We start from the raw sequence: 22896 nt of genomic DNA on the forward strand, positions 1-22896 counted from the left end.
CCATATCCTGCCAGTCCTCAAACTGAAGCGGCTCTGTGTTCTGCATTTGTCCTTCTCCCAGATCACCTACTCGGAGTACCTGAAGTGGCGGCGATAACCAGTCTTGGCAAATTTAAAATCCGCCCGAAGAACCTCCAGAATCCCTCCAGATTTTTGGAGATTTTCTCAGAAATTTAGTTCTACTGCAAGCTGCGATTGTTTGGTCGGTGACCAGCAGTGAAGCCATTATTTCAATGTCTCCCAAAAAGGCTCGCCTGAGTGGCCTGTCTTCCACAGAACCCGTGAAACCATCGGACAAACAATCCTCGCTCGAAGATTTACGGGAGACCATCCAACGTCGGTACCAATTCACCGAGCCGGGCGACGCCAAAGAAAAGGACAAGAAGAAGAGTCGCAATAAAGTTCATGGGACGGAGGCGGAACGCGGTAAAAAGCGTGATCGCAAAGGGAGAGTCCTCGGCCAAGCACACCAGCATGAAGTCCCGCAGGACGAACGCATTGAGGCAGAAGCAGGACAGTCAGAGGACGGCCTCTTGGAGCAGGAAATGAAAGCTCTTGGTGGCACGGCTGAAGATCTGGCACTCGTCGCAGATGCAGACTCCGAGTCAGAGGTCGAAGGAACCATCCCGGAGGCGGACCTGGAGAAATTAGACAAGGGAATGAGAAATATCCTTAAAGAGATCGCCCTCGCCCAAGGAGAAGGCCGCGACGAAGAGGACGTCTCCGCTGACTCCGAAGGAGACGACGGTGATATCCCGGCTCCGGCGGTCGCAGAATCAAAAACTGCTAGAGAACAACAGGCAGAGAAGAATGGATGGGGCAACAAAACGAGGCTGATCTGCGAACCACAACCAGACTGGTACAACATCCCTGGCCCAGAAGTGGACGAAACAAGAGAGCCCATATACATCCTGGCTAAGGAGTCTCTTGACGAACTCTACAAATATGCAAAGGTTCTTCTTGACGACGACAACCAAAAGTTCAAGGAGTCGCAGCAGTCATCATCCGCCAATGCATTTTACAACACTGTCATTTCATCAGGAACCTTATCGGACAAGATATCAGCCCTGACCTTGGCCGTCCAGGACTCTCCTATCCACAATATGAAAGCTCTCGAGACTTTGATCGGCCTGGCTCGAAAACGCAGTCGGTCTCAAGCCGTCGACGTGCTCCGCGCGCTCAAAGACCTTTTCGCTCAAGGCTCACTTCTCCCCGCATCGAGAAAGCTTTACGCGTTTCACGACCAGCCTGCCTTTATGTATCTAGAAGCGAGATCTTGGAAAAGAGGGAAAAATCTGCCCCGTCGCCTCGAGCAAAAACATTTGATATCTTGGGCTTTCGAAAGCTGGCTGAAAGGGCAGTATTTTGAAGTGCTCAAGATCCTCGAAGGATGGTGCAACGACGAGATTGAATTCTCCAAGGCTCGCGCCGTCAGCTACGTCTTCGAGTTGCTCAAGGAAAGGCCAGAACAGGAATCAAACCTGCTACGCCTCCTGGTCAATAAGCTGGGCGACCCCGTCAAGAAAATCGCCTCCCAGGCTTCTTATTCGCTTCTGCAGTTGCTGCTAGCCCATCCTGCCATGAAAATTGTGGTTGTCCGCGCCATCGAGACAGACTTCATCTTCAGGCCTGGACAAACCCTGCATGGGAAATACTACGCCGTGGTTACTCTCAACCAGACAGTGTTGAGTGCAAGGGAGGAAGATGTAGCGACGAAGCTACTCGACATCTATTTTGGACTGTTTACTGACCTTTTAAAAACCGACAAGGGGTCCGCAAAGGACGAACCTGATACAAACCTTGTGGAGGGCAGAGGTCGCAGGAAGAAGAACAGAAAGGTCCAGGAGCAACGTGGCCAACACCAGGCTGAGGAACTTCGCGAGAAACTCATCTCGGCGATCCTCACTGGCGTCAATCGGGCATACCCTTATACCAGCAACAGCGGCAATAGCACCACAGCGTTTTCCGATCATCTCGACACGCTCTTCAGAATCGCCCACTCGGCGAACTTCAATACGAGCATCCAATCCCTCTTGCTCATCCAACAGATCTCCCATTCGTCACAGCACAAAGCGTCAAGTGACCGCTTCTATCGAGTATTATACGAATCTCTTCTAGATCAGCGCCTGATCACCGCGTCGAAGCAACAACTCTACCTCAACTTGCTACACCGTGCTCTCAAGGCAGACTTGAGCGTGAAGAGGGTAAAGGCGTTTGTCAAACGGCTTGTGCAGGTCTTGAGTCTGCATGAACCGCCTTTCATCTGTGGCGCTTTTTTCTTGATTCAAGATCTCGAGAAGACATTTCCTTCGCTGAAGGCCTTGACCGACGAGCCAGAGGATCACGAAGGAGACGACGTTGAGGTATTTCGGGATGTCGTGGATGAAGAGGATGGGAAACCAACTGATTCAGGTGCCACGAATGGTGTCTCGGAATCAGCGCAGTCGCAGCGAGGACATGTCTACGACGCCCACAAACGCGCCCCAGAACATGCCAACGCCGACAACGCATGTCTCTGGGAAGTCCTCCCTTTTCTCGCCCATTTCCATCCTTCTGTCTCGGTCAGCGCCGACCACGTACTGCGCCACCAGCCTCTCCCCGGGAAACCTGATCTCACCTTACACACGCTTTCGCACTTCCTCGACCGCTTTGTGTACCGCAACCCGAAGCTATCGAGCTCGGGTCTCAGAGGGAGCAGCATCATGCAACCCATGGCGACGGACAATTCGCACGCTGTCCTCATTGCGGGAACGGTGAACGGGAAGAAGGACATGCCAGTGAACAGCGAGCAGTTCAGGCTGAAGAAGAGCGACGACGTTGCCGCCGAGGATGTTTTCTTCCACCAATACTTTACGAGTCTGAAGAGCAAGGGCGACAAGAAGGACAAGCAGAAGGGGGAGAAGAAGAAGAGACGTGATGCCGACGACGACGTGGACGAGTCGGACGCGGACGAGGATGAAATCTGGAAGGCTATGATGCAGAGTGCGCCAGATCTAGAGGGTGACGAGTTCGAGGACGATGATGATGTGGACCTCGACCTGGCGGATTTGGAATCGGATGACGACGGAGCAGTTGAAGACGGGGACCTGAGCGGGTTGGAGGGCGGTGATGACGATGATGATGATGAGGGTGTTGACATCGATCCCGCATTCTTCGACGAGGACGAGGATGATCTCATGGTGGACGCTGAGGAGGCCGACTCTGACGACGCCGGCTCCGACTTTGCAGGATTCGACTCGGACAGCGCTGCCGCACAACCTGCAGCGAAGAAGAAGAAGGGCAAGCACCAACAACAAGAGGACGAGGACCATGGCCGCAGCAAGAACCCCAAGAAGACGGCACGGTCGAAGCTGAAGAACCTTCTCACCTTTGCTTCGGTGGAAGACTATGCGAAGATGCTCGAGGACGACGAGGACGAGGATGTCTAGACGTGACACCTTGAAAGACTGGCTTTTGCAGGAGTACATACAGAGGTGCATACCCTGGGTAGACAGGTAGCGACCGATATGTCTGCACGTATCCATCCGTACTCGCTCGGTACTATCGCATCACTGTGTTGTGTATCATTCGTCTCAGATCGCATCGCATCCCATACCATACCATCCATGACCCAAGTGTACTAGAATACTTTCTCAGCCTACTCATCCGACAATTAATCGATACAAATTCCGACTTTACTTAGTACCCTATTGAACACGTACGTGCATGATTACTTTTCTCTTACTTTTTTTTTTCTTTTCCAAAGAACCCGTTTTTTGTTCCCCCCAGGTCTAGATTTCCTTCCGAATTCTTTGATTTCCTATCGTTGTTTTGCGGCGTAAAGACTTGGTTGCGGTTTTGGGGGATTTTTCACGCAATTTCGCGCATTTCACGCGACTTATTACATGTATAGAGAGTATAGATAGTATAGTTGATTTTACCACATGTCTTTGTCTTGTCTTGTCGAATTCGGATCTCTTCCCGTCGCGGGGTCTGTCTGTCTGTTGGGGGTTTTCTTGTTGCCTTGTTGCTGTGCTGGAGAGTGAGTGAGTGAGTGAGTGAGTGAGTGATCTTCCAAGGCTACATGTCAAGTCTTCGATACATTATATCCAGGCCCTCTTCTGGTCTGCCATCTTTTTCCGGTGTCGATTGTTGTTTGGTTGGTGGATCCTTTCCAATTTGTTCAAATACGCCCATTCCGATGATCGGTATTGTAACTAAAGGGGCAGGAGAACTGTGTCTAGACTGAATTGTCGGCGCAGGTGAAGACGCCGCGGACGTTGCCGTTCTCATAATCCAAGACGATACTGTCGACAGAGGCCTATACCGCATTGATCACACGTTAGTAATCTCCTCGATTCTTCGCACATGAATATTCATCCACTAATGAAGTCCTTCCGATAGTCTGCTCGAACAAGGGACCACGCAAAGGAAAGTCAAATACTCACATAAGTGCCCACGCCCAAAAAGTAGACCCCCACGATGATGATGAAGATGTTCATCAGGAACCCAATCCACCCGCGAATGCCCCTCTTCCTCCAGAAGCCCGGGCCCAGATCCGCGTGCCGCATCCGCAGGTACGCAACACCCCAGAAGATCCAGCCGAAGAAGGAGTCGAACAGACTGCTCATCAGGGACAGCAGGTCGGCGAAGAAGGGGATGACTTCGGCAATGATAAAGGCCAGGACCCACGTCGCGGCCAGGATGGCGGCCCAGGACACCCAGCCCACAACCGTGTGCGAGGACTTGTGTCGCGTGCCGTCGAAGAGGCGGAAGAACACGAACCGCGCCGACACGGAGGCGTAGAGTACGCCGAGGAAAATGAGCGTCGGGACCATGAACGAGAACGAGACCTTCTTGTAGATGTCGTTGCCCAGACTGCCGAACGCGGGCGCCGTGTTGTACTGAGTTCCGGTATAGCCATAGACTACGGGAAGAGGTGAGTTAGTATTCTTTCTCGTTGCGGATGGCTTAGAGCTGAAAAGGTCTTACCAATGCCTCCAACGAGACTAAATAAAATGATTTCGCAGATGGTGACGAGCCACAGCGCCTTGCGGAAATCATAAGGGTTCTTCATCTCGGCAATGAAACTCGGCAGCGTGATTTGTCCGATGAATGTGTAGCTGATGTTCAGGAAGGCATTCATCCCTGCAACAAACGTTGTCCCGGCCATAGGCACCGCAAGGACCAGCGGCTCACCACCGAGTTTCACACCCGCCGCGTTGACGTGGTTCGGATCGGGATTGTAGCCAGCTGTACCGTGCTTGCCCTCTGCGCCGGCGAAAGCAGCAGCAAGGATGACACTTACAAAAGTGAAGAAGGCAGAAAAGGCGGCAAGTTTCGACAGCGCGCTGAAGGTACGGGGCATGGAACAAACCCACGAGACGACGGCGCCGATGGCTGCAAAGCCCACGGTGCAAACGCTGTGGCCTAGAACGGGGTCAGTCTCCATCAAAACTATAGATACTCAAAAAAAAATACATACCACTCATGGTATTGAGATAGCGCGAAATGACGAGAACATGGAGCCCTTGAATGAAAGTGTTGTTCAAGATGAACATGACCGCTGTAAAGTACCACGCCCATTTCGAGTTCCAAAACAGCATCTGTCCAATGTCGCAGACGTCTCGAGTCTCAGGATGTCGAAGACAGAATTCCCAAACCACCAGAGACGTGTAGAGGACGAAAGCGGCTTGAACAACCGTGAGAATGATACCGGGCACCAGCCCGAGGATCGAGTATGAATAAGGGAATGACATGATGGCCAGGCAAATATACTCGGAGAAGAGTAAAGCGGCAGTCTGCCTTGTCGTCAGCCACTATGTAAACAATCTGTTGGGCATGGAACTATGAATAACCTTTTGCCAGGAGCAAGTCCGATACTTGATGGCATCGTTGGCTTCCATTGCGACCAGCTTGCCATATTCATCGTCAGATCCCGAAGTATCGGGCAAGGAACCAATCCTCGGAGGCGGGCCGATTCTACTCATTTTGCGACCATGGACCATGGTAGAATCACGCCTCGCCTCTATATCAATGGCTTCATCGGGCTTGAGGACGTTGCCCTCGCCAAAGGCGGGCTCCCTCTTTTCATACGTCTCGGACATTTTTGCGTCGGTGGCCCTTCCAGTCCCAGTTTTAATGTAGTTGCGAATGGTTCAATGAAATGGATCAACGCCACTTGATCGCGCGAATGACCCGTATAAAACAGGTGAAATACAGAGAATCAGGACTGAGACGAGCTATCGCCTGCATGTGATTGTTTTGGGAATACCAGCTGCCAAAGGAGAAGAGAAGACCCGAGAGTAAGAAGCGAAAGATCGGGGCGTGCTGCAGTGAGGAAAATGCACCTTTATGCGACAATGCTGTGATGGGGGTGCGAGGACGGAAAAACTAAGCATGCCAACGTAACAGGGCAAGCAAAGCTTAGACGAAAAGTCAAGGATGGGGAGGGGACAGCCATGCAGTCAAGCAACATGAGGCCAAAGTATGGAGAACGAACCCTTGTGCATGTCGTCTGGGTGGCCCTGATGCGCGCGACAAGGCAAGGTAGGGTAGGAATCACAAACGCCAGCAGGCATAGTGACGACACAGGCGTGGTGCTGGCGATCCATCGTCCAAGCAGAGCAAACAGCAAAAGCCACAGAGCCACCATCGACCCACTGGTGATAGGGCCAAGATGGGATAAGGTTAAGCGGGAGGAGATTCAAGGCCTTGGGAGAGGCTTGGAGAGGCCAAGCAGCGCGGGATGCGGGACGGCTGAGGGCACAGGGACCCAATGAGATACAAGAGGCGGACGAGGGAAAAGCTCTTTCAGTTTGGTTGTAGGGTCGGCCGTTTCGCCGTCAGCAGGATGAAATGCCCTCTGTTCTTGTGTTTGCCTAGGGATCTATCACTCTCCGCCACTATGGTTCTGACTGGGTGACGCTGGAGGGGTTCCCTATTGCGTCTGCCGAGGAGAATTCCTAGGGGGTTCGGGAGCTGGTGGCGGTGGTGGCGGTCCGGTGGGAATGAACACAAGACAAAATGGGTCCAGAGAGGAGCAGTGAGCTCACACCAAAGCTTTACTATTTGAAATGGATATCGATTGAGCAAGCTGATACCAAAATGGTGTGCTCGAAGCTTGTAGGCGACGGCCAAATGAGAGAATGTCGAGGCGGAAGAAAAACTTCTGACGGATACGAAAACCCGATGTCTAATTCTCTTTTTGGTTTTCCTGGTGCCCAGTACGTCATCTAGAGCCGCAGGCAGAATAAGGAATCAGCGCAGTCGTGGTAAAGAATGAGGTGATGTAGGTAGGTATGCACGCAATGCATGTCCGAGGTATGTTTTTGTTTAGAACCATCTGCCCAGTCCTTATCGAAGCTTTTTCACTTTTTCTCCCATGTTTCTTGTCCGAAATTGCCCAGCTTGGCTATCCACTGCATCATGGTGTGGCTGTCGATAAAATCATACTGATCGTCCACCAACTTCCCATCCTCGCTCATGGTTAGCGTGATGATATACTCGTTGTCATACTCGCCAGCGTCCGCAGTGGCTTTGGCGTGCAAGAACAGGGCAACTTTGCGCGTGGTCTCGTCGACAATGGCTTCCGTCATCTCGGCATGGTAGGTGTGCATCATCTTGAAGACCTCGACATTGAATGCAACATACTCGTCGTTGTTGCGAGTCGGGCCCTTAACCGAAGAAGGTCCACCTCGATGGGTACAGGATGGGGTGCAACAAGCAGCGATGGTAGGAAAGTCGCGCTGGTTGTGTGCGTCGAGGTATCGTTTGGCTGTGGCGAGGAGCTGCTCACGCAAAGACATGTCGATGCGGACTGGACGGTCGTGGGCGGTCTCTGGTTGATTCCCGTACAAGTGGTAGTGTATTCAATCCTTCATCGGATGTCTGCGGGAGTAAAGCAACATGCACAACGTAAATTCGCAGAAAGACATCGTATTAGAAGATCAAAGCCCAGAAGTGGACTGGTGGCCTGAAGCACCCAAGCACTGCCATCGTTGGCCAAGTGGCCATCAGATCAGACATACCCAATCCTGTTGATTGAAAACAGGAAAAGGGAGACCTCTATATCTGATAGCCGAGTATGTAGTCGTAACAGTGACTGGGTGACATTGTCTAGATACTGAAGTACGTGACTGTAGCATCTTTTTTTGTCAGACACGATATTTTTGCCTGCGGGAGCCTCATGCATCGTGGCATCTTGACTGGCGTAATTTCTAGCATGCTGTGTTACCGTAGATAGACATGTTCAGACGGACGACAGATGCTGAGCCGGACTCGAATCTTCTCTTCATTCATGTAGATGTGCAGACAATAAATACAGACTGCCCTGTTTGAAAATAGCTGCACCACCATCCGCACTCGGTGTCGCTGGCCGCGTCATGTCATACAGAATTTCCCTTTCTGGGGACAAACTGCGGCCCTGCAGACTCGCATCGATGCCTTGTGGATTCATGTGCAGCTGAAAATGTGACAGGTTTCCCCTGCGGCGGACTGCGGTACAACTAGTTCACCATCCATCCATTGGGAATTCCCTTGACCTGTCCCGAGCATCTCGAAATTCCCATTTCTTTTGTCGTACCCTGACAAACGACGCCCCGACTTCGTAGTTCCTTAGACTTTCACACCTGGCTTCATCCTTCCCCGACCTCCCCCTTCCAGAAACCCACCACGCCTTCGATTCAACTTCTCTCGTTGTTACCCTCAGACCCGCCTCCCTTTTCATCGTGTCCTCCTCTTGCTCAGCTGGCCAAATTTCAAATCTGAGCCCCTGCTAAACAAGTTGTCGCCATCCCCGATTTTCTCAATCCGCAGCCACCTCCTGTTACCGAATCACGTCCTCCCACACGGCCGCCACTTCAAGAGCTGAACCACACCAGAGATACAAGGTTGAGGGGGTTGTGATGAGTTGGAGTGATGAACAGGCATCACGCCTTTACCAATGGCTACGCCGCCAACAAGAAACGAGATGACGACATCTATCGTCCATACAGTGACCGCTCCGACCTCGAAAGCAAGTATATTTGGGGTCTGCCAGATTTGGTCGAGGACGAGAAGGTGGATTCTTCCTTTACACGAAAATTCGAGCCTCGAAAACGAGCCCTCCACACCCGGTCTCGCCTGATCCGGCTGGCCTTGATTGTCCTGGTGACATGCTCCCTAGCCTTCTACTTGTTCTTTCCCTCCGACTCCACTTTGTCGTTATTGTCGAATAAATCGAGCCCTTCGTTTCAATACGATGATATCGAGACGCTGCGGTACTACGATCTCGAAGATGTCCAGGGAACGTCGGTGGGTTGGGAGAGGGAAGAACGTGTCCTCCTTTGCACCCCCCTGCGAGACGCCGCACCCCATTTACCGATGTTCTTCGCCCATCTAAGAAACTTCACCTATCCACATCACCTCATTGACCTAGCTTTTCTCGTTTCCGATTCCAAGGATAACACCGAAGAATTGCTGTCCCAAATGCTGGAAGCACTGCAAGCCGACCCGGATCCTTCACAGCCGTATGGCGAGATTTCGGTGATACACAAGGACTTTGGACAGGCCGTCGGTCAAGATGTGGAAAGCAGACATGGCTTTGCGGCTCAAGCCAGCCGAAGAAAGTTGATGGCGCGGGCACGGAACTGGCTGCTCAGTGCGGCTCTGAGACCATACCATAGTTGGGTCTATTGGCGTGATGCAGACGTCGAGACGTGTCCATTCACCATTATCGAGGATCTCATGCGGCATGACAAGGATGTAATTGTGCCGAGTGAGTCTAGCTGAGTGGCATCCATGTCGTGTCTCCAACTAACAGGAATGAACAGATATCTGGCGGCCCCTACCTGATTGGCTGGGTGGTGAACAACCATACGATCTCAACTCGTGGCAAGAATCCGAGACCGCCATTGCCCTCGCCGAATCACTGGACGAAGATGCTGTCATTGTTGAAGGCTATGCAGAGTATGCTACGTGGCGCCCTCATCTGGCCTACCTCCGCGACCCCTACGGAGACCCTGACGTCGAGATGGAACTGGACGGTGTTGGCGGAGTTTCTATCCTCGCCAAAGCCCGGGTATTCCGTGCTGGCGTACATTTTCCGGCCTTCTCCTTCGAAAGGCACGCCGAGACAGAAGGGTTCGGAAAGATGGCCCGACGCATGGGATTTTCTGTGGTAGGGCTTCCACATTATACCGTGTGGCATTTGTACGAACCCTCGGTGGATGACATCCGGCACATGGAGGAAATGGAGCGTGAGAAACGGGAACGTGAAAAGCAGGAAACAGAAAACGCCGAACAGGTCAAGAAACTCGAAGACGAGTTCCAACAGGTGGGCTCTCAATGGGAGGAGGACAAAGAAGCCATGGCAGCCGTCGCCCCGAAGAAGGAAGGTGTGAAATTGGTCAACAAGGGCGAGAAAAAGGCTCCTGCTGGTTAATCTGGAGACGACGATAGCTGAAGTGGACGAAGAATGGGATTTTAATGCAACAACCATTGCTCGTGGGTGGCTACCTGTCGAGCTCAACGATACAGCGGTCTCGGGTAGAGGATCATGGAATTCAGGAAAAAAGCAACAGATAACGGATCATGGGATATGGGATAGAAAGCGAGCGATCCAAACATCTTGAGCCAAAGCATGATGCATACATGGACGAGAGTTGGCGGCGTTGTGTGTGTCGACCATTTCCGGGGTCAGGTATTTTGGGCAACCTCTCTGTTGGTGGGAGGCTCTTTTTGTCACCTGTACACAATATCTTTTTGAGAGATGACCAGCGGCTGACACTGCTTGTTCAGTGATCAGTCATTTTATTAGGGAGGAATATGGTTGCTTCCGGTGGTTAATGGCCGCCGTGAGGACATGTAAGAAAAGTAACGCAGCAATCCATCTCCGTCCAACGTCTCGGCGAGGAGTTGAAACATGCCATCTTTGTCGGCTATGGCATGGGAAATGCGTGTAGGTGACTATTGTCAAATGCCTTCAAGGTGGTGATGGTGGTGGTCGTTTGTCGCCAATGGTGATGGGCGAGAGGAGGAATGACGTCGTTTGTCTGCGGTGCCGCGACGCGTCTCAATTTGGACGCGTTAAACCCCAAGTCCAACGCACACTATAATGCATAGTGCAACGATACACCGGTCATGGTCATGGCCAACCAACCTAGGAGTTAACCCCATCAGACCATTCGGCGAGTAACTCGTTTATTCCAACGTACTTCGCAGAGCCTGGATAGTCGATAGAGGAGATAGACAGCACCATGTCCACGACCTCGTCCTCACAACCTCTGACCTTCCCTCCCGTTCCCGTCTCCTCCATGTTCCCGCACCAGAGCCTCCGTCTACTGGAGCTACCGCCTGAGCTGCTCGACGATGTGGAGACGCAGATTAAGAATCCGAGTAAGAGGCGGAAACTATGGTTCAAGTCGTCAGTGGACATTGGCCCTCCAACTCTGGGACAGGGACAGGGACAGCGACTACTACAGAAAGGGTTCGGCGTAGGAGGAATCCCGTCCGCGCGGGACACCGAGGGAAAAGAAGGGTTTCTTCATCTCTGCACCGACGACAAGATCTGGGCTGTCAAGCAGGTCAGCACGAGTAACAGCGTCTACATCACGCAGACGAGTTACTTGTCTCACGGACCGCGGGCCAACGACAAAGGCCAAGATGAAGGCGGATACGGAGACACCTCTATGGCTGGTGCGGATGAGGATGGTGATGGGCCTACCTTGACCAAGGCTGCTGGTTCCAGTACCAGAGGTGGTGGTATCACGACACGAGCACAAGTCAGAAATGTTCTCGAGTTGATCAAGGTGGAACCGGACGAACGAGAGATTGAGGGAAGAGTTCATGAATTGACACCCCTACATCACGACGTGGATGATGATGTCGATCCTCTTGACCGAGGCCGTATAGGCAATGGGACCAGGTTGAATGGGTCCGAGGGGGTATCGTTGAGCAACGTGCTGGACAACATTCCCGCTCCGACGAGGCTGATCCGGGATGTGATGAGGAAGTCGTGTATCTTCCAGCTGCCCCCGCCGACAGCGCCAAAGGGCGAGGAAGACAAGAAGATGGTCTACCTACCCACGCCAACCTTGCTACTTCGGCGCTGGAAGGACTTCCTACAGCAATGTACCATCTCAGGCGTCAACCTCGAGAAGAACGGCCACGTCCTGCCTGGAGAGAGCCTCCGTGCTGTGCTTGACGGGCTGGCAGAAGCAGAAGAGACGGACACAGGACGTGCTCTGGCTCTGAATGTCACGCTAGCCATCCTACGCCGATTTACAGATGAGGTGGCAGACCACGGACGGGACCCCCAAACCTGTGATGTCCCCTCACTACTCGACATGGACCCGAGCAGTCTCGACTCGATCAGTGAGGAACAATTCCTCAATACAAAGCTAAAATTCAACCCCAGCCTCAGCCGAGAAGTGGTCGGACAGTGGCTCCTCTCGTCCCACGCCCGGAAACGGTCACTTCTTGTCTCAAACTCCTCCGCCGACTCGTCTCCTGCCCAAGGGGGACTGGTACTGCGCGTCGACGAATTCATCTCCGAGTGGACACAGCTGCTTCCGGACTCCTGGGCCGTGAACTGCGACATCTCAGGACCGGTGTCATCGTCCGTCGACGGCGTCAGTGTGGCGCGGGACGACCAAGGTGTGCAAGTCCTGAGATTCGCATCTCCTTCCTCCGGCGTGGCGGGCAGCCTCGCAAAGGACGCGCAGGCTCAGAGCCAGAGCCAGAGCCAGAAGAAGCGGAAATGGCACGAAAAGTTCGGGGCGCAGAGGACTGCTCCGGTGGTAAAGAGGTGAAGAGGCCAAGCGGTGATGGGGTACATACTGTGTAGGTAGATAGACACGGTTGACATGGAAATCAAATCCTCATCCTCTACTCAGTAAACTCACCCGCTCATTCACTCACTCGAAGAACATCGAGAAATTCCCGTCGCATTCCCCAAGAAATCCAACGTCCATGGGTCACCGTTCTACGTATACACAAACTGTTTACACCCTCCCCTCTGAGGTAAAATAGGTAAAATAAGGAGGTGGATAGATACCCGAGGTATGTATATGTTGGGTATGTAGACGCCTGAGGCCAGCAGTATTAATAGGAGTAGTAATAGTGGTGGTTGTGTAGACAAAGCCTTCCCCATCCCCCCTTCCGCCGATGCACATCTAAAAACCGAGAAATGCTCCCTGAGGAACCTGGGAAACCTGGGAAAGGATGGAGATGATTTCTTCCTTCTCTAAGAGTGGGACATCTAGATCTTGGAAAAAAATATGTTCACGCGACCAATTCCCTCAACTTGCTCTTCTCGTCTTCATTCAGCAGTTCAAACAAGGCGGCGAACCCGTCGTGGCCGGCCTCGTTCTTGAACCACTGCAACAAGTAGTCGACCGTCTCTTCGTCTCGGGCTCGGGACCCCGTGGGACTGAGGTCTCGGTCGTCGGTGCCGTCGCCAGAAATCCCCACGAGGGCCATCAGCTCGTTGCGCACGCTCGCACTGGCCAGGTCAATGGCGCCCGCCGAGCCGACGTCCTCCCAGTCATCGGCGTCTTCTGCGTCTTCGTCCTCTTCATCCAGCCCCTGAGCGGCGGCTTGAGCGGCCGCCAGATTGGGAAATCTCGAGGTCGCGGCATTGGCGAGCTCGTCGACCATGATCTTCAAAATCTTCAGATCGGCCGGGACTTGCGTCCATTGATCGGGGTTCAGCTTGGCCTGTGATCTCGTCTTGATGCGTCCGCTTGACCGAGGATCCACGATCAGATCCCCCTTGACACTCACGGCGTGGACTCTGGGATCGTGCAGTGCAAAGATCTTCGACAGCGCTACCACGTTCTGTCTCACCTCGTCGAACCCGGCAAAGTGCACAGAATTCTCAAGCCACTTTGTCAAGACCACATTCAGCCCGTTAGAGCCGTTGATGTTGACCTCGTTCAGAAAATCCATAACTTCCTTTGGAGCCGCCAGGGAGAGCCCCACGAAAACCATACACAGGCTCTGGATAAATTGTATTCTCTCCGCCGTGGCCAGGCGAATAGCTACCGCTCGCAGCAGATCCATCAGGTATGGTCCGAGCTTGTCTGCTCCGAACTTGGTGACCAATACTGACGCAAGCCCACCGACCTCTTGACCCGCATTCTCGTCTACATCGGGGGAGTTGAGCAGGCGATTTATGATGGTCAGTGTCACTTCGACCGAAGACTTCCCCTGAGAGTCCGTCCAGGACAAGAACTGCTGTGTACCTTTGGACAGCATGTGGTTAAGTGCCAAGGTGGCTGGGCGCACAAGCTCAGGCTCAACAGCTTCCATAAGTACTCGTTGTAGCTTTGGCATCACAGCTTGCACGAAGCCAGTAGGTAGAGGGTCGGATCCAAACTCGGCGAGTGCAGAGACGAGTTCCGCCGCGAGATTCGTCAATGCAGATTCCTGAGTCATGTTGGCGATGTCGAATGCACCCGTTAGGGATGGGATGGTCTTTGCGCACAATCGCACATACGGTTCTTGCCCAGACAAAGACACCGATGAGACGATCGATTCAAAAGCCTCAGTGAGGAGGGTGAAGAGTTGGAAATTTGACGCCCCGTCTGATGCCAGTGTGAAGAACAAGTCAATGGCATTATTCCCTTCACTAGTTATCGTGGATGTATCCAGCATGATGGCGTCACGCAGGAGTTGGATCAACGCAGCTTTGACGTCGTCCGCGTCTTCGAGCTCATCGCGAAGGTCATGTGAGGAGATGTATTCGCCCACCACATTGATCACTGCATTTTGCATCGGCCGTGTCACGGACGGTGAAAGGGCTTCGATGTAGTCGTGAAGAATGCTGAGGCAGGCGACTTTAACGAGGTCGGATTCGTCCATCGACGAGGCCGTCACAGCATTCGTGAACGCGACAGCGCCGGCGGCGAGGAACTCTTCGCCGCTGGCAACCTTGAAGAAGCACGCTGCGGCCATTTGCCCTGCCGCCCGCATAAAGGGATTTGGGTGTTGGAGTGTATCTGAAAGTCCCTCGACCACCGCAGAAGAATTTTGAGGAGTAAGCTTCCCATCGGTTTCGTCGATGTCTTTAAGGCATTGGTTCAGGAGATAGACAAGTGCTTCGCGTTCTTTCCAAGCTGATGTCTGGCCCGACAGGTTCTGCTGCTTGAAAAACAACATTGCCGCTATGGGAGTCTGCTTCAGCCATTCGCCCAAGCTCCGCACTGCCAGCTCCGCACATGCCGCCCGCGGCGTGTAATTTGCTGTGAGTGATGTTGCTTCGCAGAGATACAAGTTGGAGTCGTATTCCCATAAGCCTTCTTCCTCCTTCGGAACCCGGGCATACAGGACCAGAACGCGGATCAGTTCTTGTAGCCAGGGTGCCGTGTGTTGCGCTTCGCCGAGTTGCTGCATCTGCGCGGTAAGCTCTTTGCGTACGGACGGGGCTCGAATAGTAACTTGTAAAAAGTCGAGTTCTTCAAGAACAAGGGCGTCCAGACTACAAGGTAGATTGTCGCTGTCGACGAGTTTGCCTTCGGCAGTGCCGTCGATATAGAGTTGAGCATAGATCGCAGCAACCCTGTCCAATTCCTCCCAGACGATCTGGAACAGTGCCAACACATCTGGAGAGAGAGCCTGCGCATAGACCTGTCGGAGTTTGTCGAGTGTCTTGTAACTCGTTAGCCACGAAATCTCCTATTTCTCGAGCTCTATGGAGTAGTGTACCTTTACAACCTGAACTTTTAGGGCGACAATGCCCCGGAATGATGCGTCATCAGGTTTCATCGTAGGGTCCAGCGGCTGCTTCAGCGTTTCCATAAAGAACGGCATCCACGCCTTCAGCGACTCGTTCAGAAAGGCCTTCACTGCCGCTCCGTGATCGGCCATAACCATCTCCAGCATCTCAAAACAAGCTCTGAAGACATTGAGAGTCATGGCTCTCACTATCAGACTGCGAGAGTTATCAACCGCAACGTGCTGTAAGGCATTGACGAGATCTCGGGCAACCAAGAAAAACTGTTCGTCTGTCAAGCCCTCGTCAACCAGTTCGGAGAGGACGCGTAACGTGCCGTGGATCGGCGCATCATCTGTCGAGGTATTCAGGATTGTGAGTAGAGAGGGTAGCAGCGAGGGCCACGCATCGGGAAAGTCAACACTGGCAATTTTGCTGGCGACACCCGCTGCTAGCGCCTGGATACTTGCGTCCTTGGGTGCTTCCTCGCCTGCAAGCGTGCAGATGGCGAAGACCCGGTCACGGACGCTGGACTTTGCCTCGTCATTGAGATACACGTTTCCTGCAAAGGTCTCGTCAAACTGCGGCGACCACGTGGCCGAGACGTAGTTCTTTAAAGCTGTCAATGCAGCCTTGCGAGAGCTGGGCTCGACATCATTGTGCGAAGCAATCGTCAGGAGCGCAAAAGGAAACTCTGCCTGGGGGTAAAGCCGAAGAAGCCCTTGCTCGGCATCTCTAATGACGGATGTATCTGGTCGGGTCGTCGCTTGCAGGAGATGGAGGACCTGCTGCTCCATTGTCGCTAGCACGAGGCTGGCTCGATGCGGGAGGCGGAGGCGGGATGCGGGATGATCGTCGGGAAAAGGGGCGGTGGAGTGGTTTTTTTCTCTCCCTTCCGCCAATGGCTTGCAGGCGGGATCGACAGCTGAGAGACCAGAGGGTTCAATGAATTATACAGAAGCCAGTATGAGGGAACTTCTAGAGAAACAGTGATGGGGGAGGAGATGCACAAATGCTGCGGGCGCGACGCAGTGGGTAAACACTTTGAAACCGCCAAGGCCGACGTGTGCCGGCCTCTGATTGGCTGCCTTGCGCTCCCAGGTCTCAGCCTGATCAATCATCTGCCAACGCGTCTTTGAACGACACCAGAGGGCGGAATGGATCGGGGCTAGAGGCTAACGGGAGCAACAGACAGGGGGAAATATACCCTGACCACGTCAGACTGCCAGAGATGACAACGTCTGTTGGACAAGACTGGCAGAATTTCCATCGCACAAGGCTGTCACCAAAATGTCAGCCTTTCTGAACCCATGGAGTGAAGAACCAGTTCGTGCATTCACCGGCGTAGGAACATTACGTATTGCTGGCGCTCACTGCTTATAGATGCGCCGATTGATATACTAATACGCAGTACTTGAGGGGGAATGATACGGAAAAAGTACAGGGCTCCCAACTCCTTGATCCCCCTGGGTTCTCAGCCTCGCTCAAATACCAACTCATTCTCCAACCGGCATGCTTTCCACCTGGTCGACCAAGCTGCGCCAATTGCTGGCCTGTAGTTCTGCATACTTGACCCGCTCTTGACTCCAGTCTTGATGCATACGGCTGATGGCGTAGATGGTCGTCTGGAATGTCACAATCTCGTCCCGCACACATTCCTTGATGAAGACACCGCGGGCATGTTGCTGTACTATACTTTCCTTATCGGACATGATGCTGCTTTCCACCTTTTCGATCTCTCCTGGCTTCACTTGTCCCGGTGGTTTTTGCCGTAACTGCTGCAATTTATTTTCGGATGCTTCGATACGCCGCTCAAGTTGGGGAATGTTGTCTCTCGCATATCGATCTCGTCGATCAAACAGATCCCGCATAGACACGAAATTGTCGCGAATCGATTTGAGATCCTCAAGAACTCCTGTGTCCCAAGCTTTGGCTTCGTCTTCGAGCAATGTCTGAGTTGTGGCAAGGTGTTTGGCCGTGGACTGAATGCCCTCATTGAGAAGCGGCACATCATTCTGATCAATCGCATAGGTGTCGTTGCTGCATTCGGTGAGATGAGAGAGTGCATTGGAGAACTTCAAACTGTCCAACGCAAGTCCTTCGTTGCGCTTGACCAACCGTTCCATCCATACGCAAAGGCTGATATAGACCTCCGCCGAACGCCGCACTCCTGCCCGCACTTGGTCGAAAAGTTCGGGAAGATTAGACGGGAGACTGTCTTCCAAACTTGGTGGCAAAACCTTGCCAGTAAATTCTTCTTGAACTGATATAGTGGCTTGTTTTCGCCAGACTGCAAGCTCCTGGAAAACCATGTCAGCTGTTTTTCTCGCGTAACGGTGGAGCGGGTACATGAACACATACTGTTGGTACTGTCAAGAACATCACCACAAGTGTCTCCTGGCTCAAAACCGGATGTTGCACGAGTGAGTTGGTGAATCGGACCAACCCTCGTCTACGTTTCTCCAAAAAGACAGTCGCATCTGCAGTGAGATGAGCCCCATTCACTGGTCACTCGGATCAGCTGGAATCTCTCCAGAGCATGGAATTCTTACCTTGAACCCGTTTGGGAGGTAACAGGGGTAAGCGCCTGAAAGGATAGCGTTTCTGCAAGCAATCAAGCAACCAAACGAAGTCACTGTATCGCCTAACAACGCTGCTGCCTCTCCGTGCGGTCTTGACTTCATAATTGCGATGCTGAAACAGGAACACTCCCTCCTTTTCTGGCAGTGTTGTTATCGTGACGCTCTCCCCCGTCCCAGCTGGTAGACTGATACTTTGCGAGATAGCACTGCGTGGCTCTGGGTCTTGTCGATTCGATTGCCGGTTATCTCCAGGGTCTCCGAATCCTCCGCCGAGGGTGGGTTGTTCCGAGAAGCCTCCCGAATTGCCATTGTAGCTGTTCCACCCAGTGCCCGCACTCTCGGATGAACGCTCATTTGTGGGACTTCCGTTACTGCTGCCCGGGCTACCTTCCGTCGTGAAAGCGCTCGTTGTTCTTGTAACGCCATTCGGGACGCTCTTAGCGCTCTCGACAGAGGCCCCGTTGATAGACATGGTGTGAGCGGCAGTGGAGGGTGGTGGTAGTCTGTTGTTTGACGGACTAGCCCATGGGTCTGAGGTTGGGTCGGTCCCAAACGAGTCTTCTCGAGGCTTTTGTGGTCTGATTGGAGTCGCTCTGGCTGCTGGGGGGGAGGGCGGCTGCGGTCGGGCGCTGTGCGACCGTAGTTCATCCAAGTAGCCAATTCGGGGCTCAGGCAGTTCTGGACCGAGTCAGTATTGCGCATGAAGTTATGGGGAGCTGTAGACTCACTTCTCCTCCGTTCGTCTACGCCATCGAGAGTGATTTCTTCTCCCTCTTGGCCTAATCCGATGAGAGCGAGCAAGACATTGAACTCGCTCCTACCGACTCCATTGGCACTTTCCTGGCCTCCCGGTATCACAAAATTCAAGATCTTTGTTTGCTCCTGCTCACTGAGGTTGCTGCTCTCCAGAAGGCGCTTGATGCCCGCTAAGCCAATACCAACTCCAGTCCTCTCATTGGCATGTAACACGGCGTCGTATGCATCAACGTAGCTCTCCGGCACGTCGGTCGCGGGGAGAAGATTCTTGACCAGGTTTTGTCGCGCCGATTTCTTGGGAGTAGGCATTGACCATGGAGAGTCACCTCCATCATCGGCGAAGAGAGACGATGTCGAAGGTTTCTGTACAGGCTCGTCGCCAAAGAGAGACTTGGAATTCAGCGGCGCAGTTTCGGTAGGCGAGGAACCGAACAGGGACATGATGGCAGGTCTAACCCGGTTGAGCAGTGACAGACGTCAGCTACATCAACTGCGACATGGATTCTGGCGAGCGAAAATGATGGCGAGGACTGCACAAAACCAGATAGCCTCCTCGAACCGTGCCGCAAGTGCTATCGCAATCAATGACTTCAAGTTGGAGACGCAGATGGAGCTGCGGCGAGAGCCTTGGCAGTCAGTCATACTAATTAGTGGAGCTGGACTTAAACTACGGAGTACAGCACTTCCTCGACAAACCAGTTTCTCTACTCAGTCCCACATCCTTTATGTCCCTCGACGAACACAATCTTTGGCCGATGTACCTCGATCAAGCTCGATATCAGAGAGAAGGACCTGCATCTACCTGTGAGCGCCTATCCGGCACACATTCTCCCGCGCATCCTGCGCTCGTCCCATTGCCCATTGCGATTCAGGAACTCTGCCGTCAACATGGGGAATTGTCCTGCTTGAACTGGCAAAACCAGCAGCCTCAATTATAAGACCGTGCATTGAGTGATTAAGAGAGTGAATTGGCCTAACAAGGAATGGGTATCGATATCGAGACACTGTCGCTGATCTCAGCACGGTTACTGGGCACGGGGTCACAAACCAGAGCATTTGTCCAGACTGCGATGGAATAACCAAATCCTTCGATTGTCCTCGAGTCTCGGGCTCTTGGAGGGTATGGGATGTTCTGAGGCAAGGACATTATTCCACACAGCTATACCAGCCACCCGTCCGACGTGTCTTCGATCTGATGGTCTGAGACGGAGCTCTATGGAGAAACGCAGCTCACTTTGCATTTCTCGCTAGCGTCAAGGCATGCACCAGCACCCAGCATGGCTGTGACGGGCCTGCTCGATCACCACCACCACGTCCGTTGGCCCCTTGGCATGAAGCGATGCCTGTGTCATTCCTTTTTGAATTGGTCGTTGGCTATTCCACGAGAAGATGGTGCCAGTCGATGGGACAGGATCAAATCGCGGGTCTACCATTAAGTCCCTTCTCTCATATCCTCAGCGGAACACGATGGCATGGCATGTCTTTCGCTATGAGCAGGGCATATGCCAATGATCCATCATCCATTCTCCCAGCAGGCCAAGGTATGTCCTTATGAAAGACGGGAAGGCAAGTCCCCTTTCTAAAACTGTGGTTTAGAGCCGTAGCGCTGGACTTTTGGTTCATGGTTGAGTCAACAGAGGTCAGCAGCTTGGAAGAACTCTTCTTCGCATGACCTTGGAAAACATTGCAGTATTTCCCTGTGCGAATGAAAGGACTCATCAATGCATGGCAAGGACTCCCTCTTTCAACGTCCCTTGTATAGCTTCCGGGGGAGAAATTCGTAGGTCCTACTGGGAAACGGCCGTGTCCAAGTATGATGCGATGGGTCCATGCTCAACCTTCCAACAGTGCAAAAAGATCCAAAGTCAGGGTGTCGGCTCGCTCTGAGGGCTCTTCGGGTAGATCACGGTGTTTTGACTGTCGTAGGCAAAGTCCAGATCGATGTACAGTCCACATCTGCACAACCGTTGATAATGATCAACTAGCCATGCAAGGGGCGGCACGAGATTTGTTCGTCATCTGGTCATCCTAGGCACTTGGGCCTTACAGGCGATGATATGCACATCATGTATATCGAGCTTGCAGCTTGTTTACACCCTCTTATTTTTCCACCGCCCAATATTTTCGGATCAAGCACATGTTGAAGATGAACTACTCATGATAGAAGGGAGCTGGCGGCCCTTTCTCCCCGTCCAACTCTTGTCTCCCAAAGTTCGGTTGGCGGTTTTCCGGTCTTTGTGACTAGTGGCTTGCAAGCCACCCGTCTGCGGTCCTTCAAAAACGGCACGCAGCGGAACCGGGACGAGGCGAAGCGCCCAGAAACGGTAATATTTCTCATGAACAGGTCGGCCAAATTGGCTTAGCACTGTTTGATGCTTTGGGCACGAACAAGCCATCCACCTTGTAAAACTATTCTCCGCGTCAGCATCAATGCTTCACCACAATGCTGGCTTACCAGGGTTGTCGAAACAATGTACGTACATGTACAGAGAGACTCAGGGGTGTCTGCCCGTGCGGCACACGATGTTGTCAGGTTTGTACGAGTAAGCGCCAGGACATGAGTAGCCTAGTTGGACTTGTGTGGGTCGGCAGAGTGCAAGGTGAAACCCTTCATCTGCAACTAGATTGGGGATGGAGTGAAATGCAAGTGGTGGCGCAAAAATCAAGACGACCCGAACTGATTTAGGGTAGCGAGTTGAGAAGGACAAGGCCCGTTCACTAGGAGCCTGGGAGGTGCACCTGCTAGTGAAGCTGTGGAGCCTGCCCTATACTGTGTACTCGTACAAGTACGAGGTACTCGCCAGTGCTTTGGGTGACGAGTCTCGCTGGCCAGCAAACCCTTGGCGGTGATATCGATCATTCGGAGGATCCAATAGTCAAGCCACATCTGGAGCCGTGGTATTTCTACCCCGAACTTGCGCAGACCGGCTGCAGAGGGTTGGTTCATGTGCAGACAAACACCGTCCGCCCTTTGAATAGCCGCAAAGAACTGATAGGTACTCTGTGCGAGTGATCCGTAGCATGGGCGGGAATCAAAATATCTTGTAGGTCGACCATGACTGTTAGAAGCTGCCAGATCCAGGTCTGGCCCCGATTGGTAGTGGGAGCACCAAGAGCTGAATGGAAACGCATCTGATTAACAGGCAAATGAGTGATAGGCACTGTGACGAGCCGTAACAAAGTGCCGAATACTTCGTAGGGAGCACTTGTGCTCGTAGGGCTTGTGGCTTAAGATCTCCTTCAAACGTGGCTTGCACCGGCGTGTTTGATGATCATCTAGAAGCATGCTCTTCGGCAGGGGCTCACTAGGCTATTGGTGATAGCCCACTCACGCCCACTGAAGTGGGTGTAGCCGTTTGAATACGTGCGCCTTCTTTGCCTTGAGTTGTCCAAGTGAGGCTTTTCAGGTCCAGAAGAATTGTCCTCGGCACCTAGGTACTCTGCAAAATAGTCGTGGTCGTCGGCATGAGAACAAATGAGTGCGTGCCCTTGAATGTCGGGATATTGAATTCCTCAATTTACCTCGCTTCCTATTTTCGAACTGTCTAAGTTAATCCTTCTCTGGAAACGCATTTCTCACGATATCAAGGACTTCAGAACCGCAAGTCGCGCAAGACAATCCTCACCTGGTGACAGCAGGAAAACAGAAACAGAGCCACGTTATCGAGTCAGTCCTGGTTTCACAATTGCGTGTCCACGACAACTTGAACAGACCTGCAGGTGTTGAAACTCTACTCGTACTAGCCCTGACAATGAACCAGTATTTGCGGGGCTGTCAATTGCTGCATTGTGTACCTTGTAAAGCCATCACCGCCAGAACGACTGGGCTGCCGCCACAGGCGGTATGATCTTCGCACCGAAGAACCATAGTTGACGGGATGCTTG

The 22896-nt window shown here is 52.7% G+C and overlaps 7 protein-coding genes across 7 annotated transcripts; 3 read left to right on the plus strand and 4 right to left on the minus strand.

Moving 5' to 3' along the window:
* Positions 1-233: 233 nt before the first annotated feature.
* AYO20_06976 (hypothetical protein) lies at positions 234-3428 on the plus strand (the record flags this gene model as incomplete). The annotated part of the gene is made up of 1 exon (XM_022645264.1): positions 234-3428. One exon carries the CDS (start codon positions 234-236, stop codon positions 3426-3428), a length of 3195 nt encoding a protein of 1064 aa, XP_022498812.1.
* Positions 3429-4219: 791 nt separating this feature from the next.
* On the minus strand, positions 4220-6086 carry AYO20_06977 (hypothetical protein; the record flags this gene model as incomplete). Its single annotated transcript, XM_022645265.1, has 5 exons — positions 4220-4300; positions 4428-4906; positions 4972-5409; positions 5465-5780; positions 5838-6086. 5 exons carry the CDS (start codon positions 6084-6086, stop codon positions 4220-4222), a joined length of 1563 nt encoding a protein of 520 aa, XP_022498813.1.
* A 1263-nt stretch (positions 6087-7349) lies between these two features.
* On the minus strand, positions 7350-7787 carry AYO20_06978 (hypothetical protein; the record flags this gene model as incomplete). Its single annotated transcript, XM_022645266.1, has 1 exon — positions 7350-7787. One exon carries the CDS (start codon positions 7785-7787, stop codon positions 7350-7352), a length of 438 nt encoding a protein of 145 aa, XP_022498814.1.
* A 1111-nt stretch (positions 7788-8898) lies between these two features.
* AYO20_06979 (hypothetical protein) lies at positions 8899-10402 on the plus strand (the record flags this gene model as incomplete). Its single annotated transcript, XM_022645267.1, has 2 exons — positions 8899-9736; positions 9792-10402. The coding sequence occupies 2 exons, from the start codon at positions 8899-8901 to the stop codon at positions 10400-10402; spliced, it is 1449 nt and encodes a 482-aa protein (XP_022498815.1).
* Positions 10403-11216: 814 nt separating this feature from the next.
* On the plus strand, positions 11217-12770 carry AYO20_06980 (hypothetical protein; the record flags this gene model as incomplete). Its single annotated transcript, XM_022645268.1, has 1 exon — positions 11217-12770. The coding sequence occupies one exon, from the start codon at positions 11217-11219 to the stop codon at positions 12768-12770; it is 1554 nt and encodes a 517-aa protein (XP_022498816.1).
* A 472-nt stretch (positions 12771-13242) lies between these two features.
* On the minus strand, positions 13243-16470 carry AYO20_06981 (hypothetical protein; the record flags this gene model as incomplete). The annotated part of the gene is made up of 2 exons (XM_022645269.1): positions 13243-15588; positions 15667-16470. The coding sequence occupies 2 exons, from the start codon at positions 16468-16470 to the stop codon at positions 13243-13245; spliced, it is 3150 nt and encodes a 1049-aa protein (XP_022498817.1).
* A 699-nt stretch (positions 16471-17169) lies between these two features.
* AYO20_06982 (hypothetical protein) lies at positions 17170-19452 on the minus strand (the record flags this gene model as incomplete). Its single annotated transcript, XM_022645270.1, has 4 exons — positions 17170-17973; positions 18035-18177; positions 18226-18933; positions 18984-19452. 4 exons carry the CDS (start codon positions 19450-19452, stop codon positions 17170-17172), a joined length of 2124 nt encoding a protein of 707 aa, XP_022498818.1.
* Positions 19453-22896: the final 3444 nt, after the last annotated feature.

The sequence above is a fragment of the Fonsecaea nubica genome (genome assembly GCF_001646965.1).
Source record: "Fonsecaea nubica strain CBS 269.64 chromosome Unknown Scaff46, whole genome shotgun sequence".
NCBI classification, from domain to species: domain Eukaryota; kingdom Fungi; phylum Ascomycota; class Eurotiomycetes; order Chaetothyriales; family Herpotrichiellaceae; genus Fonsecaea; species Fonsecaea nubica.